Source organism: Erigeron canadensis, chromosome 1, assembly GCF_010389155.1.
Source record: "Erigeron canadensis isolate Cc75 chromosome 1, C_canadensis_v1, whole genome shotgun sequence".
Taxonomy (NCBI): domain Eukaryota; kingdom Viridiplantae; phylum Streptophyta; class Magnoliopsida; order Asterales; family Asteraceae; genus Erigeron; species Erigeron canadensis.
Window position 1 is genome coordinate 51,805,745 of NC_057761.1, and position 25,406 is coordinate 51,831,150.

At 31.5% G+C, this 25,406-nt stretch overlaps 5 protein-coding genes across 10 annotated transcripts; 3 read left to right on the forward strand and 2 right to left on the reverse strand.

Moving 5' to 3' along the window:
- The first annotated feature begins 4,899 nt into the window (after positions 1 to 4,899).
- Positions 4,900 to 9,572, forward strand: LOC122585250. 3 transcript variants are annotated; one of them, XM_043757368.1, is made up of 7 exons: positions 4,900 to 5,083; positions 5,507 to 5,571; positions 7,612 to 7,674; positions 7,805 to 7,852; positions 7,955 to 8,017; positions 9,112 to 9,174; positions 9,293 to 9,572. In XM_043757368.1, the coding sequence occupies exons 2-7, from the start codon at positions 5,515 to 5,517 to the stop codon at positions 9,317 to 9,319; spliced, it is 321 nt and encodes a 106-aa protein (XP_043613303.1). In that variant the 5' UTR covers positions 4,900 to 5,083; positions 5,507 to 5,514; the 3' UTR covers positions 9,320 to 9,572. The 3 variants fall into 3 exon arrangements, with proteins under 3 accessions (XP_043613303.1, XP_043613305.1, XP_043613304.1); XM_043757370.1 differs by having other exon boundaries at positions 4,911 to 5,083; positions 9,289 to 9,572; XM_043757369.1 differs by lacking the exon at positions 4,900 to 5,083 and adding an exon at positions 5,276 to 5,373.
- A 1,598-nt stretch (positions 9,573 to 11,170) lies between these two features.
- On the forward strand, positions 11,171 to 14,854 carry LOC122605353 (putative pentatricopeptide repeat-containing protein At3g16890, mitochondrial). Of its 3 annotated transcripts, none has more exons than XM_043778290.1 (3): positions 11,171 to 13,175; positions 13,854 to 13,974; positions 14,781 to 14,854. In XM_043778290.1, exons 1-2 carry the CDS (start codon positions 11,218 to 11,220, stop codon positions 13,933 to 13,935), a joined length of 2,040 nt encoding a protein of 679 aa, XP_043634225.1. In that variant the 5' UTR covers positions 11,171 to 11,217; the 3' UTR covers positions 13,936 to 13,974; positions 14,781 to 14,854. The 3 variants fall into 3 exon arrangements, with proteins under 3 accessions (XP_043634225.1, XP_043634234.1, XP_043634217.1); XM_043778299.1 differs by lacking the exon at positions 13,854 to 13,974 and adding an exon at positions 13,390 to 13,426 and having other exon boundaries at positions 14,781 to 14,852; XM_043778282.1 differs by lacking the exons at positions 13,854 to 13,974; positions 14,781 to 14,854 and having other exon boundaries at positions 11,171 to 13,338.
- LOC122605373 lies at positions 14,003 to 15,714 on the forward strand. The gene is made up of 3 exons (XM_043778310.1): positions 14,003 to 14,950; positions 15,162 to 15,387; positions 15,490 to 15,714. Exons 1-3 carry the CDS (start codon positions 14,765 to 14,767, stop codon positions 15,606 to 15,608), a joined length of 531 nt encoding a protein of 176 aa, XP_043634245.1. The 5' UTR covers positions 14,003 to 14,764; the 3' UTR covers positions 15,609 to 15,714.
- A 313-nt stretch (positions 15,715 to 16,027) lies between these two features.
- Positions 16,028 to 21,122, reverse strand: LOC122605336. 2 transcript variants are annotated; one of them, XM_043778266.1, is made up of 7 exons: positions 21,055 to 21,122; positions 19,344 to 19,530; positions 18,987 to 19,045; positions 17,531 to 18,904; positions 17,172 to 17,264; positions 16,989 to 17,069; positions 16,028 to 16,899 (listed from the first exon to the last, which is right to left on the reverse strand). In XM_043778266.1, exons 2-7 carry the CDS (start codon positions 19,468 to 19,470, stop codon positions 16,135 to 16,137), a joined length of 2,499 nt encoding a protein of 832 aa, XP_043634201.1. In that variant the 5' UTR covers positions 19,471 to 19,530; positions 21,055 to 21,122; the 3' UTR covers positions 16,028 to 16,134. The 2 variants fall into 2 exon arrangements, with proteins under 2 accessions (XP_043634201.1, XP_043634208.1); XM_043778273.1 differs by lacking the exon at positions 17,172 to 17,264.
- Positions 21,123 to 24,156: 3,034 nt separating this feature from the next.
- LOC122587887 (zinc finger protein 6-like) lies at positions 24,157 to 24,768 on the reverse strand. Its single transcript, XM_043760068.1, has one exon. The coding sequence runs from the start codon at positions 24,706 to 24,708 to the stop codon at positions 24,157 to 24,159; it is 552 nt and encodes a 183-aa protein (XP_043616003.1). The 5' UTR covers positions 24,709 to 24,768.
- Positions 24,769 to 25,406: the final 638 nt, after the last annotated feature.

Here is a 25,406-nt window from a genome sequence, read left to right on the forward strand (position 1 = left end):
TTATTCCAATTTTATTTACAAATCATACAGAAGTTACGTTGCGTTTTTTAATTTGTTATTTTTTATTATATGGAAAAATTCATAAAAGATAACCTTTTTACATTAAGTTTTATTAAAAGGAACTTATTTAATTTTCATCTATTAAGTGGAACCTATTAGGAACTTTTGGTAAAAATATTGATTTTTATGGATTTTTCTCTTTATTATATACTAGTTAATCACCCGGGTTCAACCCGGACATGTTAATTAAAATTTTAAAATTATAAAATATATTAAAAATTTATGTAATATTTGTTCTTAAAACATTATAACTTGATATAAATCTAATAATTCAACTAACACAACAATTATATAGTTAATAAATCAACTAGATAAAAAAAATATTTTATTTGTAATATTATATAAGAGAGAACTTTTATTCTTTAAATAAATCATTAATATTTTATTAAACATGTAAAGGGTTATTTCTTTTTTATCTATATATGACATCATAATTAAATAAAAAGTTTTTTAAGGTGAAATATAGATTTGCCACATCAAAAACTTTCTAAAAATACTTATAAGAAATAATCTTCTTTTATTATATATAGATATTTAGCTTAACATTTTTTGGTAGAATGTTGTAATTTGAGATTACTACTTATCTATAGAACTAAGAAGAGAATGATACATTAATATGTATCATATTTTAGATTTTATTTTTTTACGTTGATCGATTATCTTTACATCACGAAATATTAAAATTTATTTTTATGATAAGTTCTTAAATATATTGGTTAAAATATTAGTTTGGTTTCAAGCTTTTAAGTTTGAATAGTCTATTAAAGATGGTAAATTAGTAAAATCTAGTTTTTTAGGCAAAATAATCAAAAATTTACAAAAACACCATTCTGGTAAATAACCTTTAAAAAAACACCATTTTAGCAAATATTTTTTAAAAGTACACCATTTTGGTAATTACTTTTTCCAAACACACCATTTTGGGTATTAACTCTATACAAGACAACCAGTGGCGGATTTAGAAATTCGTCATTAGATATGCACTTTCCAATAATTTTTATTTTCTTTTTATTCTTATATATAGATATTTTCAACTTGATGTTTGCGGTTGGGTTTTTAATATGATTCGAGTATAAATACAAACGAGACTTTGTTCATGTCTAGGATACGTGCAAGGTTTCACCATTATACGGTAAGGTTTCCCTGATTTCGTATCCCGACTGAATGTTCGAAAATATATATATATATATATATATATATGTAAACTTTATTAAATAAAATGTATAAATAGTTAGAAAAGAAAATCTAAATGTTAGACTAATATAAATGACTAACCAAAAGTTTGCCGATCTTTTGGTGAGTTTACAACTCTTGTTTTTGGTAGATAATTTTTCGAAAACTAAATAATCATGTAATTATAGAAGTCATTACCAATAGCACTACTAGAACTGAGAAGTAAATAACTTACATAAAATTTGTAAAATAAAATGAACAGAGTGGGAATGCGGTGCATGACTCGTGAGGTGGTGATGAGTTAAACTTAATTTCATGAACTTTATTGGGTATACACCTCATTTTCATTGAGTATGCATTCTATGTGAAAAACTTACAAAAGAAAACTCAATTTAAATTTTTTACACTAATTTGGATAATCAAAGGATATGCAAATACATACCTTGCCTAAGCTATGCGTCCGCCCCTGAAGACAACCATAGTAATATTTGAAACTTCCATAGGCACACAATCGACAAGTTATAATTTTGATGATACGTACACTAAATTTAAAATTCTGAGCTATAGTAAATGAATATTAAAAATTTAACACTAGATTAAGAGTTAGTTACTGAAATGGTACATAACATTTGCATCATATTACTGGTTTCATACCTTTCCTTTAGAAATTACGCTAATCATACCCAACGTATTTAAATTTTCACTCGGACCATACTGGAGGCTAACGTCGTCACGTGGCCGTTAAACCCCCCCCCCCCCTAACGTGACTTGCACGTGAGGGGTAAAGATATAATATTGTATTTCTTAATTACTTAAATGGTACCTAACGTTTGCACGATATTGTTGGATTCATACCTAATGTTTCTTAATTACTAAAATGGTACATAATGTTTAGTTATTAGTTTTTTTTTTGAAAGGTGAATTCCGTTTTAAGTCAATGTCTCTAAAAATTGGTATTTTAGTCATACTAGTGTGGAAAAATTTTCGGTATTATTGGTGTTACCAAAAATACTGGCCGGTACGACTATTTTTAATTTGTTTTATTTTTCTTTTATGAAAATTTTTCAAAACTTGTTACAATTTAACGAAAATAGTCAAAATGCATTTATAATCCACTCAAAAATAATACAAAATAGGTTTTTCATAACAAAATATAAGTTTAAAGTTCACAAATAACCAAAAAGAGCAATAAAGTATCATAAAAATTATTTTATAATAAATTCAAATTTTCATTTTCGAAAATACCGCAATGGTAATACCGGAATATTCCAAGAATACCAGTAAGTATTTAGTGCGACACGAAGCTTAAAGCAATGTTTTAAATACCAGTAAATATCGGCCGATATTTCTGGTATTCCTGGATATTTCTGGTATTACCATTGCTATATTCCCAATATTTTCAAAAAAGAAAATTTGAATTTTTTATAAAATTATTTTTATGATACTTTATTGCTATTTTTGGTTATTTGTGAACTTTAAACTTATATTTTGTTCTGAAAAACCTATTTGGTATTATTTTTTACTGAATTATAAGTTCATTTTGACTAGTTTCGTTAAATTGTAACAAGTTTTGGAAAATTATCGTACCGACCAGTATTTTCGGTAATACCGTAAATTTTTCCACACCAGTATGATTAAAATACCAGTTTTTAAGACATTGGCTTAAAACGGAATTCACCTTTCAAAATGAAAAAAAAAAAATAAAATTAATAACTAAACATTAGGTACCATTTAAGTAATTAAGAAACATTAGGTATGAAACCAGCAATATCATGCAAATGTTAGGTATCATTTAAGTAATTAAGAAACGAGATATTACATCTTTACCCCTCACGTGCACGTCACGTGTGGGGGGGGGGGGGGGTTAACAGCCACGTGACAGCGTTAGCATCCAGTATGGTCTGTGTGAAAATTTGCATACGCTGGGTATGATCAACGTAATTTCGAAAGAAAATGTATAAAACCAGTAATATGACACAAACGTTAGATACCATTTCAGTAATTAATTCTTAGATTAATTAAGAAACATAACATTAGTACTGCATTTTTTTATAAAAATATAACAACTTAGCCCCAAAAAAATTTAAAAATCACAAAATACCCAACAAAATCATAACAAAGAAGAGATAATCTTAATGATATTTACAAAATCACAATAAGAGAGTAAAATTCACAATAAGATTATAAAAATGGCAATAAAAACATAAATTGAAAATCACAACGAGAAATTGAGAATCACAACGATATGACAAATAGAAAATCGCAACGAAAATTTGAGAATCTCAACGGGAAATTGAGAATCTCAATAAAATCAAACTTGCAATACAAGATCAAAATTGGTAATTGATGAAATGTCGTATTTTATTGCATTTTTTAATTTCATTGCGATTTTCTTATATCTAATTGCGATTTCGTATTTCTTATTGTGATTTTTCTTGATTTTATTGAGTAATTTGTGATAATTCAATAACTTGGATAAATTGATATATTTTTATTAAATTCTAGGTATTCATTCCATTTTCTTGTAGATTAATCAACAAATAAAAATAAGACAACTACTTCTAATAGATTGTGACAATTAAATAAGTGTCTAAAAAGTGTTGAAATTGAACAATCTGACTAAAAAGTTGGATCAAGTTCATCGATCTACTCATCAGTAAATTACATTTTAGTTCATCTCTTCTTAGATTTCCTTCTACGGCACATCTACCGCTCTTATTATTGTGGATAGCGTTTGTACCAATATCTACTTTTATTTTGTTTTTACACATTAACCCACTCCGATCTAATATACTCCGTATAGAATAACTATCATTATTATTAGACTATCCGGAGCAAGACTTCCCTCCTAGGAACATCTCATGACACATGATAGTACAATCATCATGGGGCTTTCCTTAAATTAATCGGTGGAGTAAGCTAGGCATTATGGGCTTTCCTTGTGAAAGGGTAAGAGATTCCTTTTGGACCCATAACTTCTTCACAATTTCTTCACATAGCACGCCATAGCATGCCGTCGGAATTCTCACGCCCTAACTATTTTTTGACCAAGAAAGCCCCTTGGGGCAATGTTCCGGGCTTTCCTGGGCTTTTCGAAGGTGAAAAGTGAAAAAGGAGCACCTTGCTTCCATTAGCCTTAAGAGAAGTGAATATGGGGTTGTCCCCCATCTAAGCTTAGATGGGGAACCCCTCACATTTTGGTTTTTTAATCATAAAATTCATGGGAGCCTAAGGTTTATTTAAAATACAAAATAATATTAAAATTTTTATGTGTAAAGGGTTCCCCATCTAAGCTTAAATGGGAAACAACCCATATTCCCTTTTTCCTTATTATTATAATAATATTTATAGATAGATAGGCAGATAGATAGAGTCATAGAGTACAACAAATATTACAACTCATGCTTCAATGATGTAAAATTATTAAGAAAAAATATTAATGATCAGTCCTAAAATCTTTGTTAGCATGCATAAAAAAGATATAATTTCCATAACAAAAATACAACTATTATATATATATGTTAATAATGGAATAAGACCCGATATCAAAAGAATAGCTAAATCATATATATATCATCACTAAATTAAAACTAGAAATGGACAATATTTCTGCTACTCGTACTAAACATCTCAAACTATCTACTTACATAAATCTTATTCTAGTAGAATTGGATATATAATATTCTTAACTCACCTATTCACTCCAACCCTCCTCCCTCCTAACCCCAACCCCCTTTCTGTCTTTTACATTCTTTAATTTTATATGACACATTAATATATTTTCTCTCTTTGTTCTTTTTATCTCCATCTTTCTCCCTTTGCCCCCTGTCACCATTTCTCCTTTTCGAAGGTAATTTCTTTTATCTTTCTCTTTTTTCCTCCTTACTCTTTCTCTCCAATCTCCATATATAGATATGGATGTACATGTATATTATGTGTATAGATATATACATGAGTATAGTATATTCTCTTTTAACCGTGACCTAGCTAGATGCCTTGTTTTGGCCTACAACTATAAATAAATACTAATGTTCTGGTTTCTTCTTAAGCATTCTAGCTTTCATATATACATATTGTTTTTTCTACATCATAAGTCATCTTTCCATTTTTAATTAAGGTGTGAAATATATAGCCAAATAGGTGAGAACATAATCATATGTTACATGTGAACTACAAAGAAATGAATTCGTCTCTATATATGATTATATATCTTTGCATTAGTGATTCTTAACTAGTTATTAAACGTTATCTCTCATTTTTTATTGATACCCAGAAGAAGAAATGGCAGGATACGATAGAAATGAAGAGTTTATCTCCAAAAATGGTCATGAATATGAGGTAATATTCTTAGCTTTCTTTGTGGCTCTCTTTTTACTTCGATATTCTTGTCTTTATTCTTCAACTATAATTTTCTTTTATCTATCATTATTATTTTACATGATATTATGGCTTTATGTTGGAAGCAAGAAATTACAAAAGAAGGACAATATTTAATTACACTAAGAAAAATGACAAATTGACAATGATAACCTTAAGAGCGGTCAATAACAACTTATTAAATATTTAAAAATAATATATTACTATATATATATATATATATATAAATTATATTAAAATACAATTTTATTGTATCAGATTAATTTTTATTGATAGCTGTCATTAACAACTCTTAAATTTAAGTACAAATTTCCAAAATTTTCTTATTTATAAAGGACATAAAAAAAAGCACCTACTTGTATTTTGTAATTAATTACATAGATAGTCCATTTAGTTGGTTTATTTTTTTACTATCTATTCAATGTGTAAAAAATGTTTGCATTATCCATCCATAAAATGACCAAATTACTACTCTTTTCAGCTTATCTAGTCCTTTTATTTGGTAGAGAGATGGTTTTTACTACACTTAATTTTATCCGTGTAGACTGTAGATATGGATAATGGAAACTTTTGAAAAAAGATAAATACTGACAAATGAAAAAAGTTATAGGGGTGTTTATCGTAATATAATATGAATTTTAAATACATGGTGGTTCAAAAAACACGTGATACATGACACACAAGTAATATATAGTTGGAACCAAAAATATGTGTGACATATCAACCCGTGTTCATATTTACAAAGTCAAGAAAGATTGAATTTAAAGTTGAACCAAACTGTGGTATCTTTGATAGTCGTTCTTAAAAATATTGATAATCTTATCGTTTCACCGTTTGGTGTTACGTATATGGTTCTAAGATTTATGCCACACTATGAGTAGTTGACGTATTTGATCATTTCAGTACCAAATACATTTCTATTTATAGTAAGACACATTTGATCATGCACACTATATCATTCTTTTTATAGGAAGATCGATACTTTATGCATCTTTTCCCTTCCATCAAGTCTCCCTTTCAAGTCATCTTCTTCGTTGATGATTAAATAAATTAAAGAAATAAAAAAAAAAAGTGAACATCGTATGGAGTATGGACAAACTAGTATTGAAATTAGAAAGATCAGTTGGTGGCCAACTGATATACGAGAAATTCACAAAAAAAAAAAATTTTGAAAAATAAAAAAAAAACAAAAATATCATAGATTTTAATTTAATCTAAGTATTACCATAAGAAGGTAATTGCATTATTTTTCTTCTAGGGGTCCTATAACTATATATTAATCACGTGGGAAGTGGCCTACTATATATTTGTATATATAGGTGGTCCATAAATTATGGTAATATTAGGTTTTGGCCCAATTAGGTTTGAAGGGTAACGTAGTCATTGAACATGTCTAATACACATCAAATATGTTGTTGGGATGTCAAGTGAATCATGTGGATTGCCTCCTTCCAAAGATAATGACTTTTACATCAATATCACACACGTAATTGATTACGAAGAAAAAAATATCACATTTTTTATAGAAATTTCAGGCTTATACAACTAGAATGAAAATATTATATGTATTTATGTTTGAAATTTGTTTATTATCAGTATAATTAGTATGTTTGATTAGCTTATATCTAAGAAGATATTTACGTGTTCACCGGTTATTCATAAGATTGAATTTTGGTTTTTCTCGATTTGCTTTATTAGTTTGCAAAAGGTTAAATATACGGTTATATATGTGGTCTATGATTAAAATTGTAGATTCACATAAATTTCAAATATATTCATCTATAAGCAAAAAAGTTTTTAAAATCTCTCGATTAAGAATAAGGTTAACCTATTTTTTTTATATAAAAAAAGAGTATGTTCACTAATTATTAAAGTTTCACAAAATAGATTGTACATGTTTCATATTCCATATGCTTTTGGCTGCAATCTCCTTTATTGCCATTGTTGAATAATATACGTATATTTATTTATATTCATATTCATATTTTAAATGAATTATAGGGAACGGCAATTGGACAAAAATATGGTGGATTGGTACCAAAGAAGAAGCCTTTAATATCAAAGGCATGTATATTTAATACACTTAGTTTTATTCTTTCTTACCAAATAAATTTATTTAAACAAGATACATCTCTATCGATTTACTAATATGTCCAAATTGCCCATCACATTTCTGTGTTATATATTGGGCCAGGACCATGAGCGTGCTTTCTTTGATTCAGCAGATTGGGCCTTATGCAAGGTAAATTTATGGATCACGTTGGTTTACAAATTTAAATGTTCAATCAAAATTAATTGCCATTTTTTAATATACAATTTTTTGCGCCCCGACTTATCTGAACAGCAAGGTGCAGGAATTAATGAAAATTCGACAATAGCCATTGAGACCTTGAGGCCAAAATTAGAGGTACTTTCTATATTTTTTAGAATAAAGTGAAGTTTTTGTATACCAATTTTTTAAAACTTCGTACTCGATAAGTAGTAGTAGGACTTAAACCTTTTGAAGCAGCATGAGACAATTAAAATTGTTAAAATCAAGCTCTCCAAACATTATATAAAAATATATGATATGATACGATACAGTAACAAACCTAAACTAGCCATCAAGGGCGGTTCTTTATAGGGGCCCGTGGGGCCCGAGTGACCACCGTTTTTTTGATGAGTAGTGCTAATATACCCATATTTCGTTTGAAAAAAATTATGTATATTAAGTCGGCCCCCAAGGATTATTTTTATTTTTTTTTGGCATGTTTAATATGTAATAGTCCAATGAACTTTATGTTTTTAGTTTTTTTATACCTTACGGTTCACTTAGCCCAATAATAATTTTTATGTTTTAGGCCTTGTCTTTGTCTTCTTTTTTTTTTCTTTTTAGTTTCAACAACTAAGGTGAGTCTAAAAATTACAGAAATAGTGGGTTTGATTCTTTACTTGACGAAGTGACCTTTTAATGTAACAAGCATCAAGTAGAGATGTCGAATATGAAAGCTCCATATACATCTACTCGATTTTGGCCTCGTAAAAATATCTTCATGTCACATTTGAATATTACTACCGAGTAGATATGTTTACAGCCACATTAGATATACAAATACATGAGTTGGATAGTAGATTTGTTCAAAGAGCTTAAAAATCGTAACATAGACTTGTAACTCTAGTGCCTAGTACACTCCTTTTGTCTTGGTATTTTCATAAGTATATGTAGTTTTTTGTTTGTTAATAACTATGTATTGGTAATTTGAATGAAAAACTTGGAATACTAGTATTATTTTTTATTTGACCCGACCCGAAATAGTATACATGATCCTAATATAATACTTGGATACAAAGTTGGTAAAAAAAATTTTTTTGCCCCCACCGTTAAAACTTTCAAGATCCGCCACTGAGTAGCCATAACACCCCCTATTTTGACAACAAGAATAAAATTGAATCGGTTTATGTAACGATATATGATGATGTATGTGTGTGTGAGATTATACTGATACTCGAGTTAAAATGCAGAGAACCCCTCGTCAATGCTTACCCCCAAGACGACCCGCTTGTATATCAGGAGGAGATAATCATGTGAGTTTTTAAGCATAAAGATGTAAATTTCTTAACGTTTATTCGGATATTTGCAAGATTTTTCTTTCTGGGTCGTGAATTGTTTCTTGTTCTTATGGAATATATCATTTCTAGACAGAGTAAGATCAGCGTACAAAGTGCATAAAAGGATGGCTGGAGTTGCTAGCGAAACAATTGTGACTTTTCTTATGATGTTGGACTAGTCAAATTCAGCTTAGTATACAAGTACTAATGCAATGTTGGTTTTCATACTATCAATGTCAAAAAAAAAAAAAAAGAAAAAAAAAAGTTCTCATTGTATAAAGTAGTTTCGTCTGAATAATTTTCATTTTCTGGCACAAACCATTGCATGTATGTTCATCTTGTCTTTGAGGAATAGAGATCATTTCGTTGGCAAAGAATGAGCTAATGTATATAGTATGACTACTAACAGAGCAAATGCCCGGAATCGATTGGGTCAATGGGTTGACAGTCTGAGTACTCGAGTGGAAGCAATAAACGAATGATTGAAAAAAAGAAAATGATCAACAAAATGCACCATATATACGACATTTTAATACCATATTGACTTGATCAATTGTAATATTCGTGAAATGTATTGAACAACATTTAATGAAAATGTAGACGATACGCACGAAGGCGAAGGTTTTATTTGTCAAATATTTCCAGTTTACCCAAATGAATTGAATTGAGAAATTAAAAAAAAAAAGAGAGAGACAGAGAGATTATGATCACCAAATAAACAATATGGGTATATGACACGTAAAGGTATATCACCTAATCACGGCATATCGGATTTTTAGTATTTGAGTTCACTTAATTCATGCATGAAAGAATTAAGTCTTGTTTCCTAATTTTGGAGAGGTGTTAGTGTGTTAATGAGTTATCAGAAAGGGGGTGATAATTTAACGGCAGAAACATCCATGGTTTTTCTTATAGGTTTTGGGTTCGACTTTTAGGAGTGACAAGTCTGTGGATTTTCTCCCTGAATCAACTGTAACGGCTTATGGTCTACATCTTGTAGTCTGGAGTATGCACATGGCTTCACCATTATACGGTGAGGAGTTCCCTAATTTAACATAAATTATATTGCTAAACGAAGCCCTAAGGGTTTTCGTTAAGTTGTATTAAATAGTTGTACATACACTATAAAATTAAGGGGTGATCGCGTGGGCTTATGATATGAAAAGAAACATTAAGAGCTTCATTTAACATATTTCATTTTCTTATTTATCTACTATAATACATATTTTATTAGGTTTAAGCTTTTACGATAAACATATGTAAATTTATCGTGGAAACCAAAAATTGTTTTAAAATTATCATTAACTAATGAAAAATTAGTAAGTAATATTACACTTTAATTCTCTTAAGCTTCATCATTGCCTTTTAACCTTTGTCTATTATACCCATTGTATTTTTACACGGTCAACATTATGAAACGTTTATTTAATTGGTTCTGGCATGAGCGTTAACAAGCAATAACAAACATTTTTATATCAAAAATCTATCTTAATGACCAACTCACATACTGATAAATTAGAAACATTTTGATAATTACTTAGAAAACTAGATTATCATATGATTAGAAAACTAAAAATATATCTAAAAAAAAAATCCCTTCAATATGCTTTAATATAAAGCTCGCTATTCATAGCTTCCAGGATTAAACACGATTAGTCGTAGCATCCAAAAATTTAGTTTAACAATATTTACTAGCGATTAACCATAGCTAAAAATCCTAGTTTTATTATGTTACTAATATATATATATATATGGGAAAATCTTATATGATATTAACTTTAGGGTGATGCACTCACATCAATTTCCACATGTTAAATTGTCCTCCATAAATTTTATGGTTTTATGAGTAAAACATCATCTAACTAAATGATATTATGTAAGTTATCCCTTATATATTTACCGTGTAATAACTTTACGGAATACAAAAATGGTCCGGTACGGTCAACTCCAGTAAGCCCGGTTCAAACCCTCATTGACCTGAACTTTGATACACACACAACAAACTGTGGAAAACTGCAAATGCATTTGCTTAAAGGAGGAGGCGGAGGACAGATGAGACGCCTTTCTGCACTTGCTCAACATTTCACATCTCATCAAATCACACCCACTTTTCAAAATCAATCAAAATTAATCAACCCCATTTCTTCAATTAATCACAAATCCACAAGAGGTAACTTTTCTTCCTTAAACCCTAAATTAAAACCCCAAATTAATAAACTAATTGACCATCATTATATTTCTCAAATTCTTTCAAGAAAAGATTGGAACTTGCTACTTACCCATGAGTTAAAATCCAATAATTTGACCTTAAACCCTAGGATTATAGTTAGTGTTTTGCAAAATCAAGAAAACCCATTACAAAGTTTGCTTTTTTATTTGTGGGTTTCTAATTTTAGCCCGTTATACGCGAAGAATCAATCAGTTAGAGGTGTCTTAGCGAATAATCTTTATCGAAAAGGGCCCGTTTTGTTGACTAAAGAGGTTTTAGAGCTTGTTAGGAGTTCGGGGTTTTGTGTTAGTGAGGATTTGGTTTGTGTTTTGGTCAGTAGTTGGGGGAGGTTAGGTTTAGCTAAGTATTGTGTTCGGGTTTTTGATCAGATTTCGTTGTTGGGACTTGCTCCTAGTACTAGATTGTATAATGCGGTGATTGATGCGTTGGTTAAGTCGAATGCTCTTGATTTGGCATATTTGAAGTTTCAACAAATGAAAGCAGATAGATGTAAGCCGGATAGATTTACTTATAATTTTTTAGTTCATGGAGTTTGTAAAGTTGGAGTTGTAGATGAAGCGTTGAGATTAGTTAAACAAATGCAGGAAATGGGGTATTCGCCAAATGTATATACTTATACAATGCTTATTGACGGGTATTGTAATGCAAAGAGGATTGATGAAGCCTTCAAGGTTTTGGAGAGAATGAAGGAGAATAATGTGAAACCTAATGATGCTACATTTAGGTCATTGGTTAATGGTGTATTTCATAATGTTCAGCCACTCGAGGCTTTTCAAATGTTATCTGATTTTGTGGAAAGGGAATGCGTTTTGCCATTTGTAGCCTGCGAATCCATTTTACATTGTCTTTCGAGTAATTCTTTACCTGCAGAAACAGCTGTTTTCTTGAAGAAAGTCACTGAGAGAGGATATATGCCTGATACTACGATATTGAATGTCACTATAACGTGTTTACTTAAGGGATTTGATCTCATGGAAACATGTAATATCATTGATGATTTGATTGCAAGAGGTATGAACCTCGGATTCAATACCTATCTTCTTCTCGTTGAGTCTTTATACAAGAATGAAAAATTAGTGGAGGGAAATCGGTATGTAAATCAGATTATTGGTTACAGGCTTTTAACCAATGTGATTTCATATAACATGATATTTGACATTCTTTGCAAGAGGGGTATGGTTGATAAGGCGATGAAATTGTTTCTAGATATGCTTCAAAGGCGCATTTCGCCAAATCTTGTAACTTTCAACACTTTGTTATCATGTCATTGCAAAATTGGTGATATGCATGAAACAAGGGAGCTTCTTAAGATGCTATTACAACATGGTTTCAACCCCGACATCTACACTTTCACCTCTTTAATTCATGGTCTTTGTAGGACCCACCAAATCAATGATGCTTTGGATTGTTTAGACGAGATGGTGGAGTGGGGCATACGTCCAAATGCGATAACATACAACATCTTGATCCGCTCATTATGTATTGTTGGTGATATTTATAAAGCAAAAGCGTTGCTGAAGTCTATGCAACTCAATGGGGTAAAGCCAGATGTTTTTTCTTTCAATGCTTTAATTCAGAACTTTTGCAAGATGAGGGAGGTCGAGAAGGCACAAAGGGTCCTTATGACAATGTTAACTCTAGGTTTGATTCCGGATAATTATACTTATAGTGCTTTTATTCAGATGTTATGTGATATGGATAGATACGAAGAAGCTAAAGACTTGTTCTTATCAATGGAACTTAACAGGTGTACCCCTGATTCTTTTACATGTAATTTGTTTATTGATGCTTTAGTTCGGTCTGCTAGATTTATTGAGGCCCGAGATATCTTTATCAAGTATAGAGAAAAGGGAATCTTGTTAAAACCCATCTCTATTTTATAAAGGAAGTTTACAAGCAGTTCATTGTTATTGGTTTCTTTTAAGTTTTACCTTTGCCTTTGATAATCGTACTTCCTGAAGTTGAGTTGCAGCCTTACTGGGGGTTCCATGCATTAAGGTATGTAGCCTATGAACTTAAAATTATGATTCATTCTTATTTTTAGGGGTGTTTCAATTTGTGGTTTGGATTTGCTTGTATGATTTTTGCAACCTGAAATTGTAACAATCATCTATTAATGTTTGGATAAACAGTCAAACATCTGATTTTACAAGTTTAAAAACAAAAGAATCGCATTGATGCACTATTGTCTATTGTGTGTTTTATTACGGCTATCTGATTCTGATTACTTAATATCACATAATCACTTATAAGAGACATCCAAAAAGCCCCTTGGCAGATATCAGAGCTTATATTTCAATGGAAGTTATTATGCTAAGCAAGCTGCAATATTACATAGTTGGAGATTTCTGAGAAAGAGTTACATAGTTACTGGTTCTTGACTTCTTTCATATCATATGTTTATAATATATACCAATCACGACAGTGGTAATGAGGTAACTTCGATAATGGCCCTCGGAAAATTTTTATGGGACTATTTCATCAGTCAAACGTTACGACGGAAATAAGCTGCACTCTCTGAGAGGCCAGTAGGCCACATTTGATAGGTATTCTTGTCTTGTCGTGGTTTGTATGTTTCAAACATAAAAGAAAAAGGCTGAATGTTGTGTTCCAACTGTTAAAGAGTATGTTGAGTAGACTTTTTTCCCCAATATGTATCAGATAAGCAATAACAAACACTCACATAGTCACATGTCCCTACTTAGTTTTTCCATCAATAGAGCTTTCAGCACTAAGATATCATATGACACATATGTATACATAATTTATGTATTTCAGCATAATGTCCCCAGTGAGCTTTAATTTAAACTGCCCATATAAGATCTGATTTAAAAAATGGCATGTTTAACTATAAATTTCAAAATTTAAAATTTAGGGGAGGTACCCGAAAACTGCAAGAAATAAAATTTCTACAAATTAGGTTTGATTTTGGCAAATATTAATGATGGAAGGTTGGTGAGTTCTTCCAACTGCTTTCTCTAGTTAGTCAGCCCCAACCCAACCACAATTGTTTTTCTATTCTCCTTTACCAATCACTTACATCCAAATACTATGTTTCTTACACGTTCAGTCAATCTTTTTTACACTCTTCTTAACATTTCTTGGTTAGTTTTACCCACAATGATGAATTTCTAAACACAAAGTATGTGAATAAATGGTAGATATGATACAATGTGTACTTATGTACTGTCTGTTACCAACATGGTGTCCTCAGTCTTTGTTAATATGTGTTTACCTCCAATGCTGCTGCTTGTTGTTCTTTTTTGTTTCAAGTTAGGTAGGTACCCTTTAATGGACAGTTATATATTTTGGAAGTTTGATCCAATAATTTGATGAATGTTATTTGTTGAAGGGAAAGGTGAAACTGGAATTGCTGGAACTGGGATTGGATATTTACCTGAACCAGGTGGTGGGAATAATGGTGGTGGTGGTGGTGGCGGTGGCGGTGGCGGCGGCGGCAGTGGTCATGATGAACCTGATGAGGTTGTTGTGAAGGCCCTTCAATGTTTCAGTGAGAAACATGTAAGTCTTTTTTTTTCCATTAATGTTACAAATTTTTCATAGTGTTAGATCAATTTTATAAAAGCTACTACAAAGCATAAGGTATTATTTATTCCTCTCAAGTAGCAAAACTTCATATACTTTCAATAATGCGATCACTTAATCAGATTTCTCCATCTCTGCTTACTTTTATGAATGTGATCACCTAATCATATTTTTGGTTTCATATCAGATATACAGCAGCTGTGATGAGTCTTCTAGGTTGACTGAGAGTGGTCAAATCCACGTGCCACCAGACAAGACTGATGAATACTGTAATGGGCCATGCCTGCAAGAGACACACCTTGTGCTTAACTGTGTTGACGATATCTTATCACACTTTGTTTTCTATAATCATGCTACCATAAAGGACGTGAAGGAAACGATCAAAGCGGGTTGCACTTATGGCCCACACCGAGGTGATCAGAAAACCAAGCTCATCTTCTTTTTTTTCCTGTACATGCTAGAAATAAACCTTATAATTCATATTTTTTATTTAAATGTTTTTTTTATTTTTGCAGGTAACTTTAATGTGGCCGAACACATAGAAGGAAATGGGAGCAATTCATACAAGTTATCGAACCCTGTTATACTACTTGGTCTTTCATCTTTCCTTCTTGTCATCAATATGTTGTTTTGATCACTTCCTTTTTTTTTATCTTAAAATGCATATGATGGGAGACTTATTTATGAGTAAAATGTATTAAAGATCATGTTCATGGCTAATATATGTTTATATTAAAATATTCAAATTGTGTACATGTTCTTGAATGAATAATGTTTGTGGTCTTAAGAGCTTTCTGTTATTGTTATTTGTATGATTGTATCTATACATAGTCTTTGTTTCGAGTAAAGGAATATTGCTTGATGTTATATGCAAACAGCATATACAAATCAATTTAAAAAATATTCATGTGAAAACAATACATTTTCTGAATTTTGGTGATGCTAACTCCAACAATAACTTAAATTATTTCCTCCAGATGCAAGAATGGACGAATCTAAAAAACTTATGACTTGTGTATTGTTCAGATTCATCCATTCTATCTTCCAAAGAAATTTACCATGCAAATTAAATATTTTACCATTACAGGTTTCTACATTTATATTCTATGCAATATAATCATCAAAAATTAAGTAAAAACATATTTAAAAAAACGGGTCCATCAAAGAACTAAGATATCGTCCACAACTTCATCAATCAAAGAAGCAAGTAACCGGGACTCGATCTCTATTCCAATTTCAAAGGCTTCAACCTCAAAATCGAGCCATTTTTTGTAGTTAAGTCCGCTCATATCCTTATCAACGAGTTCATCCACCATACCGTCTTTCATATCTTCCCAATCCACAATCTCTTGATACACTTCTTGAGCTAACTGGTCTGGTTTTCTCATGGTTGCTAGCCCTTTGCCCCATACCCTGCACCTTGTCTCCATACACTCACTGACACAATTGAACATGAGCTCACGCCTCAGCTTAACCACTTCTTGATTCGGTCTACCAAACTCTAGCCGATCAAACACGCGTGGGTTCACAATCTTCCTGGTTTTACCAATGGTGAAATCAACAAACATAGCCTCGATATCAGAAAGCACTTCTTTCACGTACTCTGGCTCCCATTTGGCACCTGTTGTGATGGATGATGCTGAGTCTAATAACTCGGTATCTACATCCATTGGGCTTGGGTTGTTTGTACAGCTTGTAGGAATCAACCCTCGGGCTTGAACAGAAGTTGAACTTTGCATGCAACTATCAGCGGTTTCTGAAGAATTGCAGCTTTCTGTGATGAAAGATGGTTCGAGTACTGAGCATGGGCTTGGTTCTCGACCATTGAGGAATTTTCGGTATTCATAGTCATGAAACATCCGGTCTTGAGGATAATTAGAAGAAAACCCGTAACTTGAATCATCTCTATTCATTTGCTCTTGGCCCTAAACACATCACAAAAGATCATATTATGAAACACAAAAACGTTACACAACGAAAATTTGTATCCAATTCACGAGTCCACCTCACATACCAAGTCCAGCCTGTGATGCTTCTTCATGAGTTCAAGGTGATTATTTGTAGAAAATCCAAAACTTGAACTTGAATCCTGATCCTAAAAGACAACAGAAAATGCATCAAAATTGAGTATTTATAGAGCACAAAAACCTACATAAAACAATTGTAACTTGCTCATAACATACTGCCCATAACATACCACATTGAGCTTATTTTGTTTTTTTATAAGTTCTAAAGGATCATTTGAAGAATATTCGTAGCTTGGATCATCACCAGTAATTCTATACCGGTCCTATAAACATCATACAAAGATAAGATTAACCACCCAGTAAGTTATAAGCGTATAAGAACATTACATGTAGGAGGGCTACCTGAAAGAAAAACCAACTTTGTTCTCTTTTTTTTCCGCATTAGATAACCATTCGAAAAGTTTTAGTTTTAGTGACTTTCAAAAAACGTTGAGTTCAAATAATTTGGCCACAAAACAGTAATGAGACCAAAGTTGGCTTATTTTGTATGCAAAGACCTAAAAAAAAAGTGGACTTTCTCATGGCATACCTGATCAGGCTTCTGATGTTTCGTTGCAAGGTGTAGAGGATCATATGAAGAAGACCTGTAACTCAAGTCCTCTCTACTGTCACTTTCTGTTGCAGTCGAATCATATCTGATGTCACTCTCCATTGCAGCCAATGACTCTTCAGATACAGATGCCGGATTACCAGTCAACTCCCTTAGCTTTTGCTCCAAAAGGGTACTTAAAGCATCACTTCCAATAACATTATAGCTCATAGATGATGAGTTTGAAGCATTATTGGTAGAATCTAGCATGTTCTTACTTCGATTATTTAAAAATTCTTTGGCAGAGATCACTGGGCGTGCTATTGGAGCTGTGAATGTAAAAGAAACTACATCACTTTTATTACTTCTATAACTTTTATCCCGAAGACTATTATTTTCGGCATGAGTATTATTTGGATCACTTTCATCCATAGAACGCTTTCTTCGATTTATGGAGTATGGTTCCTTTTTATGGCTTGTTTTCTGGGTAACCGGCTTTCTTGCTTGTGGACCCGTGGTAGGACATGAAGATTTCGGGGTTGTCTTTCCTCGGTCAACTAAGCTATTCTGTTTCTGATTATTCTGCTTTAGCACATTTGAAGAAACAGGATTCTTGTTGACATTTCTTTGGGAATTTGACTGACTTTTGACAGGTTGTGTTCGATGATTTAACCCTTCGCGTTTTTGAACATTAGCCTTTGCCTGAAGAGCTAAAGAAACTGACTTTTTCGGTTCTAATGATTGTTGGCTTTTAACATTCTTAGTAGCATTCGACTCTAATGGCCTTCGAGGAACTTCTGGAAGCTTGGGTTTCCTAGAAATCTCAATTTTATCTCTCGAAACTTTGACCCTAAACGGAACTGATGATGATGATGGTGATGGTGATGGTGATGATGATCTAACAAGAGGTATCTTTGATGCAGCTTCCATTATACGAGCAGGATTATTTGAAGACACGAATCCTGAGTTTTTGATAGGGGATAAGAGCTTGTTATGTGTGATTGGAATCGACCTGGCTGATTTTGGAGGTAAAGTTTCAGTTTGAAACTTTTCTATTGCCCTACTGATCACCATCTTTTGAGGTTTGACTTGTGTATGTCTTTGAACTGGCTCCATTTGAAAATCCATTGATTCAGATTCAGGATCTTTTCTACTAAAATATGCTGACGAATCTCTAAGAGACTGGGAATCAAAAGATGGATTTGAATACGTGTCAGAGAAGTTATAAGTTGGCAATGAATCTAATCCCATAAGTCTAGCGACGACCCCAGGAGCTTTGGTGCCACAACCATCTTCATCAGTTACTGAAGTTGCGCAGCTATAATCACTGCTCCCCCTGAAACTCAAGCGACCCATCATCTCATCTTCATCCATCTGTAGAGTTGACTATGACTTTAGAGATCAAACAGTTATTTCTGGTAGCCAAATGAACAAAACAGAAAACAGAAATACGCACCGTATTGAATCGAGTCATAGGCATGTTCCCATCCAATCTCTTCGTCTGCTTCGGTTGTTCTACATAAATTCACAAAACATGTCAAAATGAACAAGAGGTAATCAAGGATAGCGTAAATAGAGATGACAGTTTTAACCCGTTAAATCAAACAATGGGGTTGATTCAGGTAATTACAAAGAATAAAATATGCCATAAATACTTAGAAATCATATTAACATACTGTTTTCTTATAAACAATATGTCAATATCTACAATTCAACTAAAAGTATTTTGGGTTCACCCAACCCAGCCTGTACAAAATATTACCCATTACTCAACCTGCCCAGTTTTTCAGCTTTACTTATAATGCAAGTATACCTGGTGATTCTGACTTGCTTGAAAACAACTTCTTGCGAGATTTTGCATTCCAATCAAATAGATGGAGAAAGCCGCCAACATAACCACCTCCACTGCCACCCTTTGTGCCATGTTTTTGAGCGCCCATTTATTTATGATGATGTCAGAATGACTGCTACTAATAGTTCGTCCAAGAACAAAAGTTCATCTGTGGATTTTAATAATTTCATGTATATATTAGCAGTTTGTCCAAGAACAAAAGTTCATCTGTGAATTTCAATAATATCATGTATATGTTAGCAGTTTGAAGTACCTTGATGACGAATAATGGTAAGCTTCTGTTCATAAAGTTATTACTACATACAGATTTAAAATTTACATAGACTTTTGTGCATGTTATCTTCATTCTATTAGATACGAACATAATGTAATTCAACTATGTGATTGATCATACCTCAGCAAACGAAACAGTTGTTGTTGAATTCAAAGTAAAAAAGTACTGTACTTGACAGTTGACACCCATTGTCAACCCAAAAACTATTACACTTCAAATGATATGGAAACCTAATGATTTCTAAATGAAAAACAGATACGCAGTTTAAATACTAATCACTCGGAACAATTCTACAATTCAAAGAACCTATAATAAAACTTAACTGAACGTTATTAATTGTTAACAAAAACTTGAAATTCACCAAAACAGTTCCAAAAACGAGAGTCCTCGACTGATACTAAAAGATCAACTTAATCTACGACGTGATATGCTAAAAATGTTCAAGCTAAACTAACCAAAATGAGTAAAAATGTACAGATTTGCAACCTCATTTTACAAACACTCAAAGTCTGAAGCTTTGACTTCACACTTAACAACTTCAGTCATATTGACCACAAGCATAAAGAACCAAACCCGAATAAAGAGATATCAAATTAGTCATCAAATTAAGCTAATCCAATTCAATATAATATAGGGATAAGTATCTTGTAATGTAACAAACTTTGAACGAATGTCTATAGTAGGAAATAACTAAAGTTGTGTGTATTGTATGTAAAGAACTCGAAAAAAATGTTTATTGTATGTAACAAAATGTATTCAACCAATTAAAATCAGACAAGTGGCACCTTTATATGGTTGCCACGTATATTTTTTACATACAATAAACATTTTTTAAAGTTGTTTACATACAATACACAAAACTTTAGTTATTTCCTACTATAGACATTCGTCCAAAGTTTGTTACATTCTAGGATACTAATCCCTATAATATAATTATAACTTCTAGAAACGCCTTTATCCTACGAAGTAAAACTCTTCAACTTTGACTTCATACTTAAAAAAGACTGTCACAATTAACAACATTTAACTATCAATTCCAAATCAAAACAAGCATAAGAAACAAACAAATATTCAACAATCATATATTAAAAGAAACCAGAATCATCATAATCAAAATCAAGACTTTTCATACATAAAGCCTTCACCTTTATCAGCAAGCTCAACAATTATTAATCAATTAACCACATTCAACAAAGTATGATCAAAAACCACAAAGAAATATTAACAAATTCATCGAAATTTTACAAACCCTAAACACTATTGACTAAACTCAAGATCAAAAGAAGAATTATCAAAATTCATCAAATTACAAATAAAAACAAGCGTAATAACAATAACCCAAAAAGGGTAATCAAGAATTTATATAAATAAACAAACCCCAGATGAAAAAAACATTACCTAAATACAAATGGGTGTCACCATTTTAGCTCAAAGTTCTGAACTCTACGAAGAAATTGTAACGTTACTCAAGAGAGAGAAAGAAAAAAACACTCAATCTTGTGTATAATGTTGTGTGTTTTCAATTCATAAAGCTTTAAATGGGGCAGGTTATAATAAATTAATGAAGTTATGTTTTTTTATTATTTTAATGAATGTATATATTTAAAGGAATTCTTTTTTGAAATAATAAAAAAAATCCCATAAAAAAATGGATGGATAGAAAATGCCAAAAAAGTTATAACGTCTCTTTAACAAAGAGGGAGAGATTTCAAATTACAAATGGTTTAAGAAGTGTTATCGGGTGTGTTGCGGTACATGGTATCTATATGTTCCTTCATTATTTTATTTAAACCTTTTTTATGGTTATAAGAAATGTTTAATTTTCTATTATATATTGGGTCAATGAATATTGGATCATGTATCTATGGGGTCAGGCTTTTGGGCCTAGACTTGTTATATATTGGGTCAATGAATATTGTGTATATGTGTATTCTTAAACATATACATTGTCCTAAAACCACTTTTCATTATGTTACAGTCACTGAGACAAATTGCTCGTCGAAGTATTATTCCTTGACATTGATTTTAGCACGGCTCAAAATTTATTCAAGTTGTTTCTGATTGTTATTGTACGTCTTACAAACTTTTTTTTATCACGTTATAGTACTAACTAGATTTAAACATGTTCTCTGGTGGATTCTTGCATCAATAAAGTTCTACAAAAGCTTTACTTTTCTAAATGGGATTCTTGCATCTTTAGAAAAAAGGTATATGATATATAGTTGATTTTTTATCCAACCAATATCAACTGATTTTTCGGAACCAATTATCATTATAGTGTATACGGAGTACTCATTTCAAATGTGCACACTTATATCTAAGCAATACAAAATTTAAAGAAACTTGAATTTCTGTTTTTCAATGAAGAATAGACATTTACACCCTAGAATGTGTTTGAATAAAGTCGCGTAAAAAATGTAACTTTTTGTCAAATAATTAATAGTATTACTAATTTAGTTTTAAAGGTAAAAAACTTAATTGCGACAAGTTAAAATAAACATGAGGAGGCTTGTAAAAAGGCTGAAGGAGTAACTAATTAATAATAGGACTAAGTGCGCCTGAAATCACTCAACTAATCACAAAAAGTTATTGTGTGTACGAACTCTAGGTTTGTTTTATTGTATTCAGAAAACTTGTTCAAGATTCCTATAGTAACCAAAAGTTACCGGGTAAGAAGTTAGTCAGTCACCACTTTCACGTTGACCCGTTGACTGCTTACGTGGCATGCACACGAACTTTTTGGGATTAGTTTATGCACACAATAAAAATAATGATTTACATATTATAAGTAGGAAACCGGTTTCATGTTTACTATAACCATCTTTTCAAGTTTCCTGAATACAATAAAATAACTCTAAAGTTCGTGCATACAATAACTTTTTATGATTAGTTGAGTGCATTCTGCCGCATTTAACTCAATTAATAAGCATAACCACGTAAGGAAAACCATCAAATGAAATGGGATTGAGAGTGATTAGTGAAGTATAACTAGTGATTCGGTATTCGATAATGAGGTTTTTTCATATGTTTCGGTTTATTAATAATTGACATAAGGTTTTCTTCAACTTTTTGGTATTCGTTTATGAGATTTTTTCCATATGTTTCAGTTTATTAATAATTGACATAAAGTTTTTTTCTAACATTTTTATTATCTTTGCAGTTAAAGTTTCAACTTAATTCAAAATGTATATATGTTGTATAATAATTACTAGCATTTAATTTGCTATTTGAGACTCTCTTTTTTAATAATATTCCTCTTTCTGTTCACAAAATAATTTAGGTATGGATATTCTAACGGAAGATGATGAGGATTTTTGACCTCACTAAAATTTGGGTTTGTTTAGGGAAACTGTGTATAAGGTTTGTTTGTTTTTTTAATCATTAAATGATTAAATTCATAAAATGGGATTAAGTCAATAGGGTTTTTTTTTATCTATTAAATCAAAAACAAACAATTTTAAATAATTTAATAAAAAAAATATCTTTTAGTCAAGTATATCTATAATACCTTATAAAGGAAACTGGATTCCTCTTTTTACTTAATTAAGAACCTGATAAGACAAAAATACCCTTAAATAATCTTCCTTGCTAGGCACCTTTTCATGTGATATACCAACTATGCCCTTCAACTATTTTTATCTCTAAAAAAGTACTCTCATCGCCAACACCGGACCGTCTTCCCCACCACCACCGCCGCATTGCGCGGGTACCATGCTCGTTAAGTTTTAAACAAACTTAACTAAGACCCTTAAGGGTACGGATCGATCTCTAGTGCAAATTCACTTATAGAGAGATTGTACCTTTTATCCAAAATGAAACTTATCAATTGAATAGAACTTTATCTTAAAAAGTAAAAAGATCACACGAAATCAAAAAGTAAGAACATCATATCAATCACACATTAATTAAAATCACACGAAATTAAAAGGGATTATTTATATATTAAAACGCAATGAACTATATACGAATTGTTATAATGTGTATCAAATTTCAATCATGTGCATTGTATGTAATGAACTCTTGAATTTTGTACATTGTATGTATCCGACCAATGAAAAACTTACAAGTGACAGACTATATGGTTGCCACATATACGCGAGTACATACAATGAATGCACAAGATTTGAATATTCATTACATCCAATGCACATGATTGAAGTTCGATATATACTATATATGACATACAATTGATATAAAGTTATTTACATTCTAATGTATTAAAAAGTAAGAAAGATCGATCACACACTACCCCAATTAATACTAGTGTTGCTCAATACAAAACCTGCTCGATCACCAGGAGTACGCAAATCTTTATTCCAATTTCGGACAAGATCATTACACGGAATTATTCAGTACTTCCAGAATTGAAAACATCAAACAACTAGCTAGCAATTGCATGAATAAAAACCCAAATAATCGAAAGATATTGATCACCAGCACACTGAAATTAAACTAAATTTAGAATAAGAAAAAGAAGTAGTTATAAAACTAAAGAAGGTATCAAAGATGCAAACCAACATCCACACCATCACCATCATCATCTTCGTCATCATCATTGTCACTTGCATCTTCAACCATTTTTGATGAATTCATACTCATTCCGACATTTGTGTTAACTTGCGACGATGATCGTCCAATAAAAAACCTACTTGGAAATCTAAGAGGGACACCTGACAATACCTGAGGTGGTGATTGTGGACATATATAATGATCAACAACCGCCATCTGAGGCAGTTGTTGATGATACTGCCCCGGTCTTGGTGCATGTGCGTTAATTATAGTGACCGGGGCTGCAAACCGCCTATGATGGTTGCTTAAGAAATGTACTCTTTTTAATCTTTGTCTTTCTTTTTTGTGTGCATTTTGATGGCCACCTAATGCTTGTGAATTAGAAAAGTCACGTTTGCAGTATTGGCACTCGAATCGTTTGTTGTCACCGTTGGGAAGTGGTGTTGCCGGAGCTATGTCTCCGTCAGTGACCGCGACACCAAATAGTTTCATTACTGAAGTGAAGTTTCTACTACCTCTTGGTGATGATGGGATCTCTCCCATTATAGAGTGTATATAGTACTTCTTTTTGTAAGAGAAACCAATAGATACGTCTATATATATAAAAACATGCATACGGATGAATTTTTTTATTATATTTCAATTGAAATGAATTCATATATATAGACTATATAAATCGATATATCAAGAATTGAAGAAAATACATATTTGACAGAAAGTGTTAATGGGACCCAAACTTCTTTCGATCGTTGTCGATATGAACATATATATAATTTATTTTTATTTATTTTATTTTTATCTTCCATCTTGTAAAACATATATAATCATATCATATTTTGTAACATTATTGTGGAGTTGTGCAAAGAATTCTAATAAAAAGGTGCTATTTACGTATTAAGTGAGTTTGATTTCAAGTGATTGAGTTTTAATTCATGGCTCTAATCGAAACTAATAATTGAGAGTTACCAAAAAGAGGATTCACGGCTCTAACGAATTTTTAAGAAAATGATGATGAGTATTAGGAACAGTAATTAGTGATCATATATATACAGTGACGGAACTTGAGCTATTATATTGAAGGGGCTAAATATACAAATTTTTATTTGAAGGGGTTAAAGCTAAGTTTCTATTACAATATTATAGTATAAATTATAAATTTGTAAATAAATTTAGACATAATAAACTCAATTTTGGAGGGGCTACAACCCCCCTTGGTCTTAATGAAGTTCCGTCCATGTATA

What these genes read in the sequence shown, in the direction of transcription:
- LOC122587887 (XM_043760068.1), bottom strand. Translation starts at nt 24,708, where the DNA reads ATGGGAGAGATCCCATCATCACCAAGAGGTAGTAGAAACTTCACTTCA.
- LOC122605373 (XM_043778310.1), top strand. Translation starts at nt 14,765, where the DNA reads ATGTTATTTGTTGAAGGGAAAGGTGAAACTGGAATTGCTGGAACTGGG. An exon ending in AATGTTTCAGTGAGAAACAT is followed by an intron (nt 14,951 to 15,161) that starts GTAAGTCTTTTT and finishes GTTTCATATCAG; the next exon opens with ATATACAGCAGCTGTGATGA. An exon ending in CACTTATGGCCCACACCGAG is followed by an intron (nt 15,388 to 15,489) that starts GTGATCAGAAAA and finishes TTATTTTTGCAG; the next exon opens with GTAACTTTAATGTGGCCGAA.
- LOC122605353 (XM_043778282.1), top strand. Translation starts at nt 11,218, where the DNA reads ATGCATTTGCTTAAAGGAGGAGGCGGAGGACAGATGAGACGCCTTTCT.
- LOC122585250 (XM_043757368.1), top strand. Translation starts at nt 5,515, where the DNA reads ATGGCAGGATACGATAGAAATGAAGAGTTTATCTCCAAAAATGGTCAT. An exon ending in CAGATTGGGCCTTATGCAAG is followed by an intron (nt 7,853 to 7,954) that starts GTAAATTTATGG and finishes TTATCTGAACAG; the next exon opens with CAAGGTGCAGGAATTAATGA. An exon ending in CCTTGAGGCCAAAATTAGAG is followed by an intron (nt 8,018 to 9,111) that starts GTACTTTCTATA and finishes GTTAAAATGCAG; the next exon opens with AGAACCCCTCGTCAATGCTT.
- LOC122605336 (XM_043778266.1), bottom strand. Translation starts at nt 19,470, where the DNA reads ATGGGCGCTCAAAAACATGGCACAAAGGGTGGCAGTGGAGGTGGTTAT. An exon ending in AACATCAGAAGCCTGATCAG is followed by an intron (nt 17,265 to 17,530) that starts GTATGCCATGAG and finishes TGATGTTTATAG; the next exon opens with GACCGGTATAGAATTACTGG. An exon ending in AACAAAATAAGCTCAATGTG is followed by an intron (nt 17,070 to 17,171) that starts GTATGTTATGGG and finishes GTTGTCTTTTAG; the next exon opens with GATCAGGATTCAAGTTCAAG.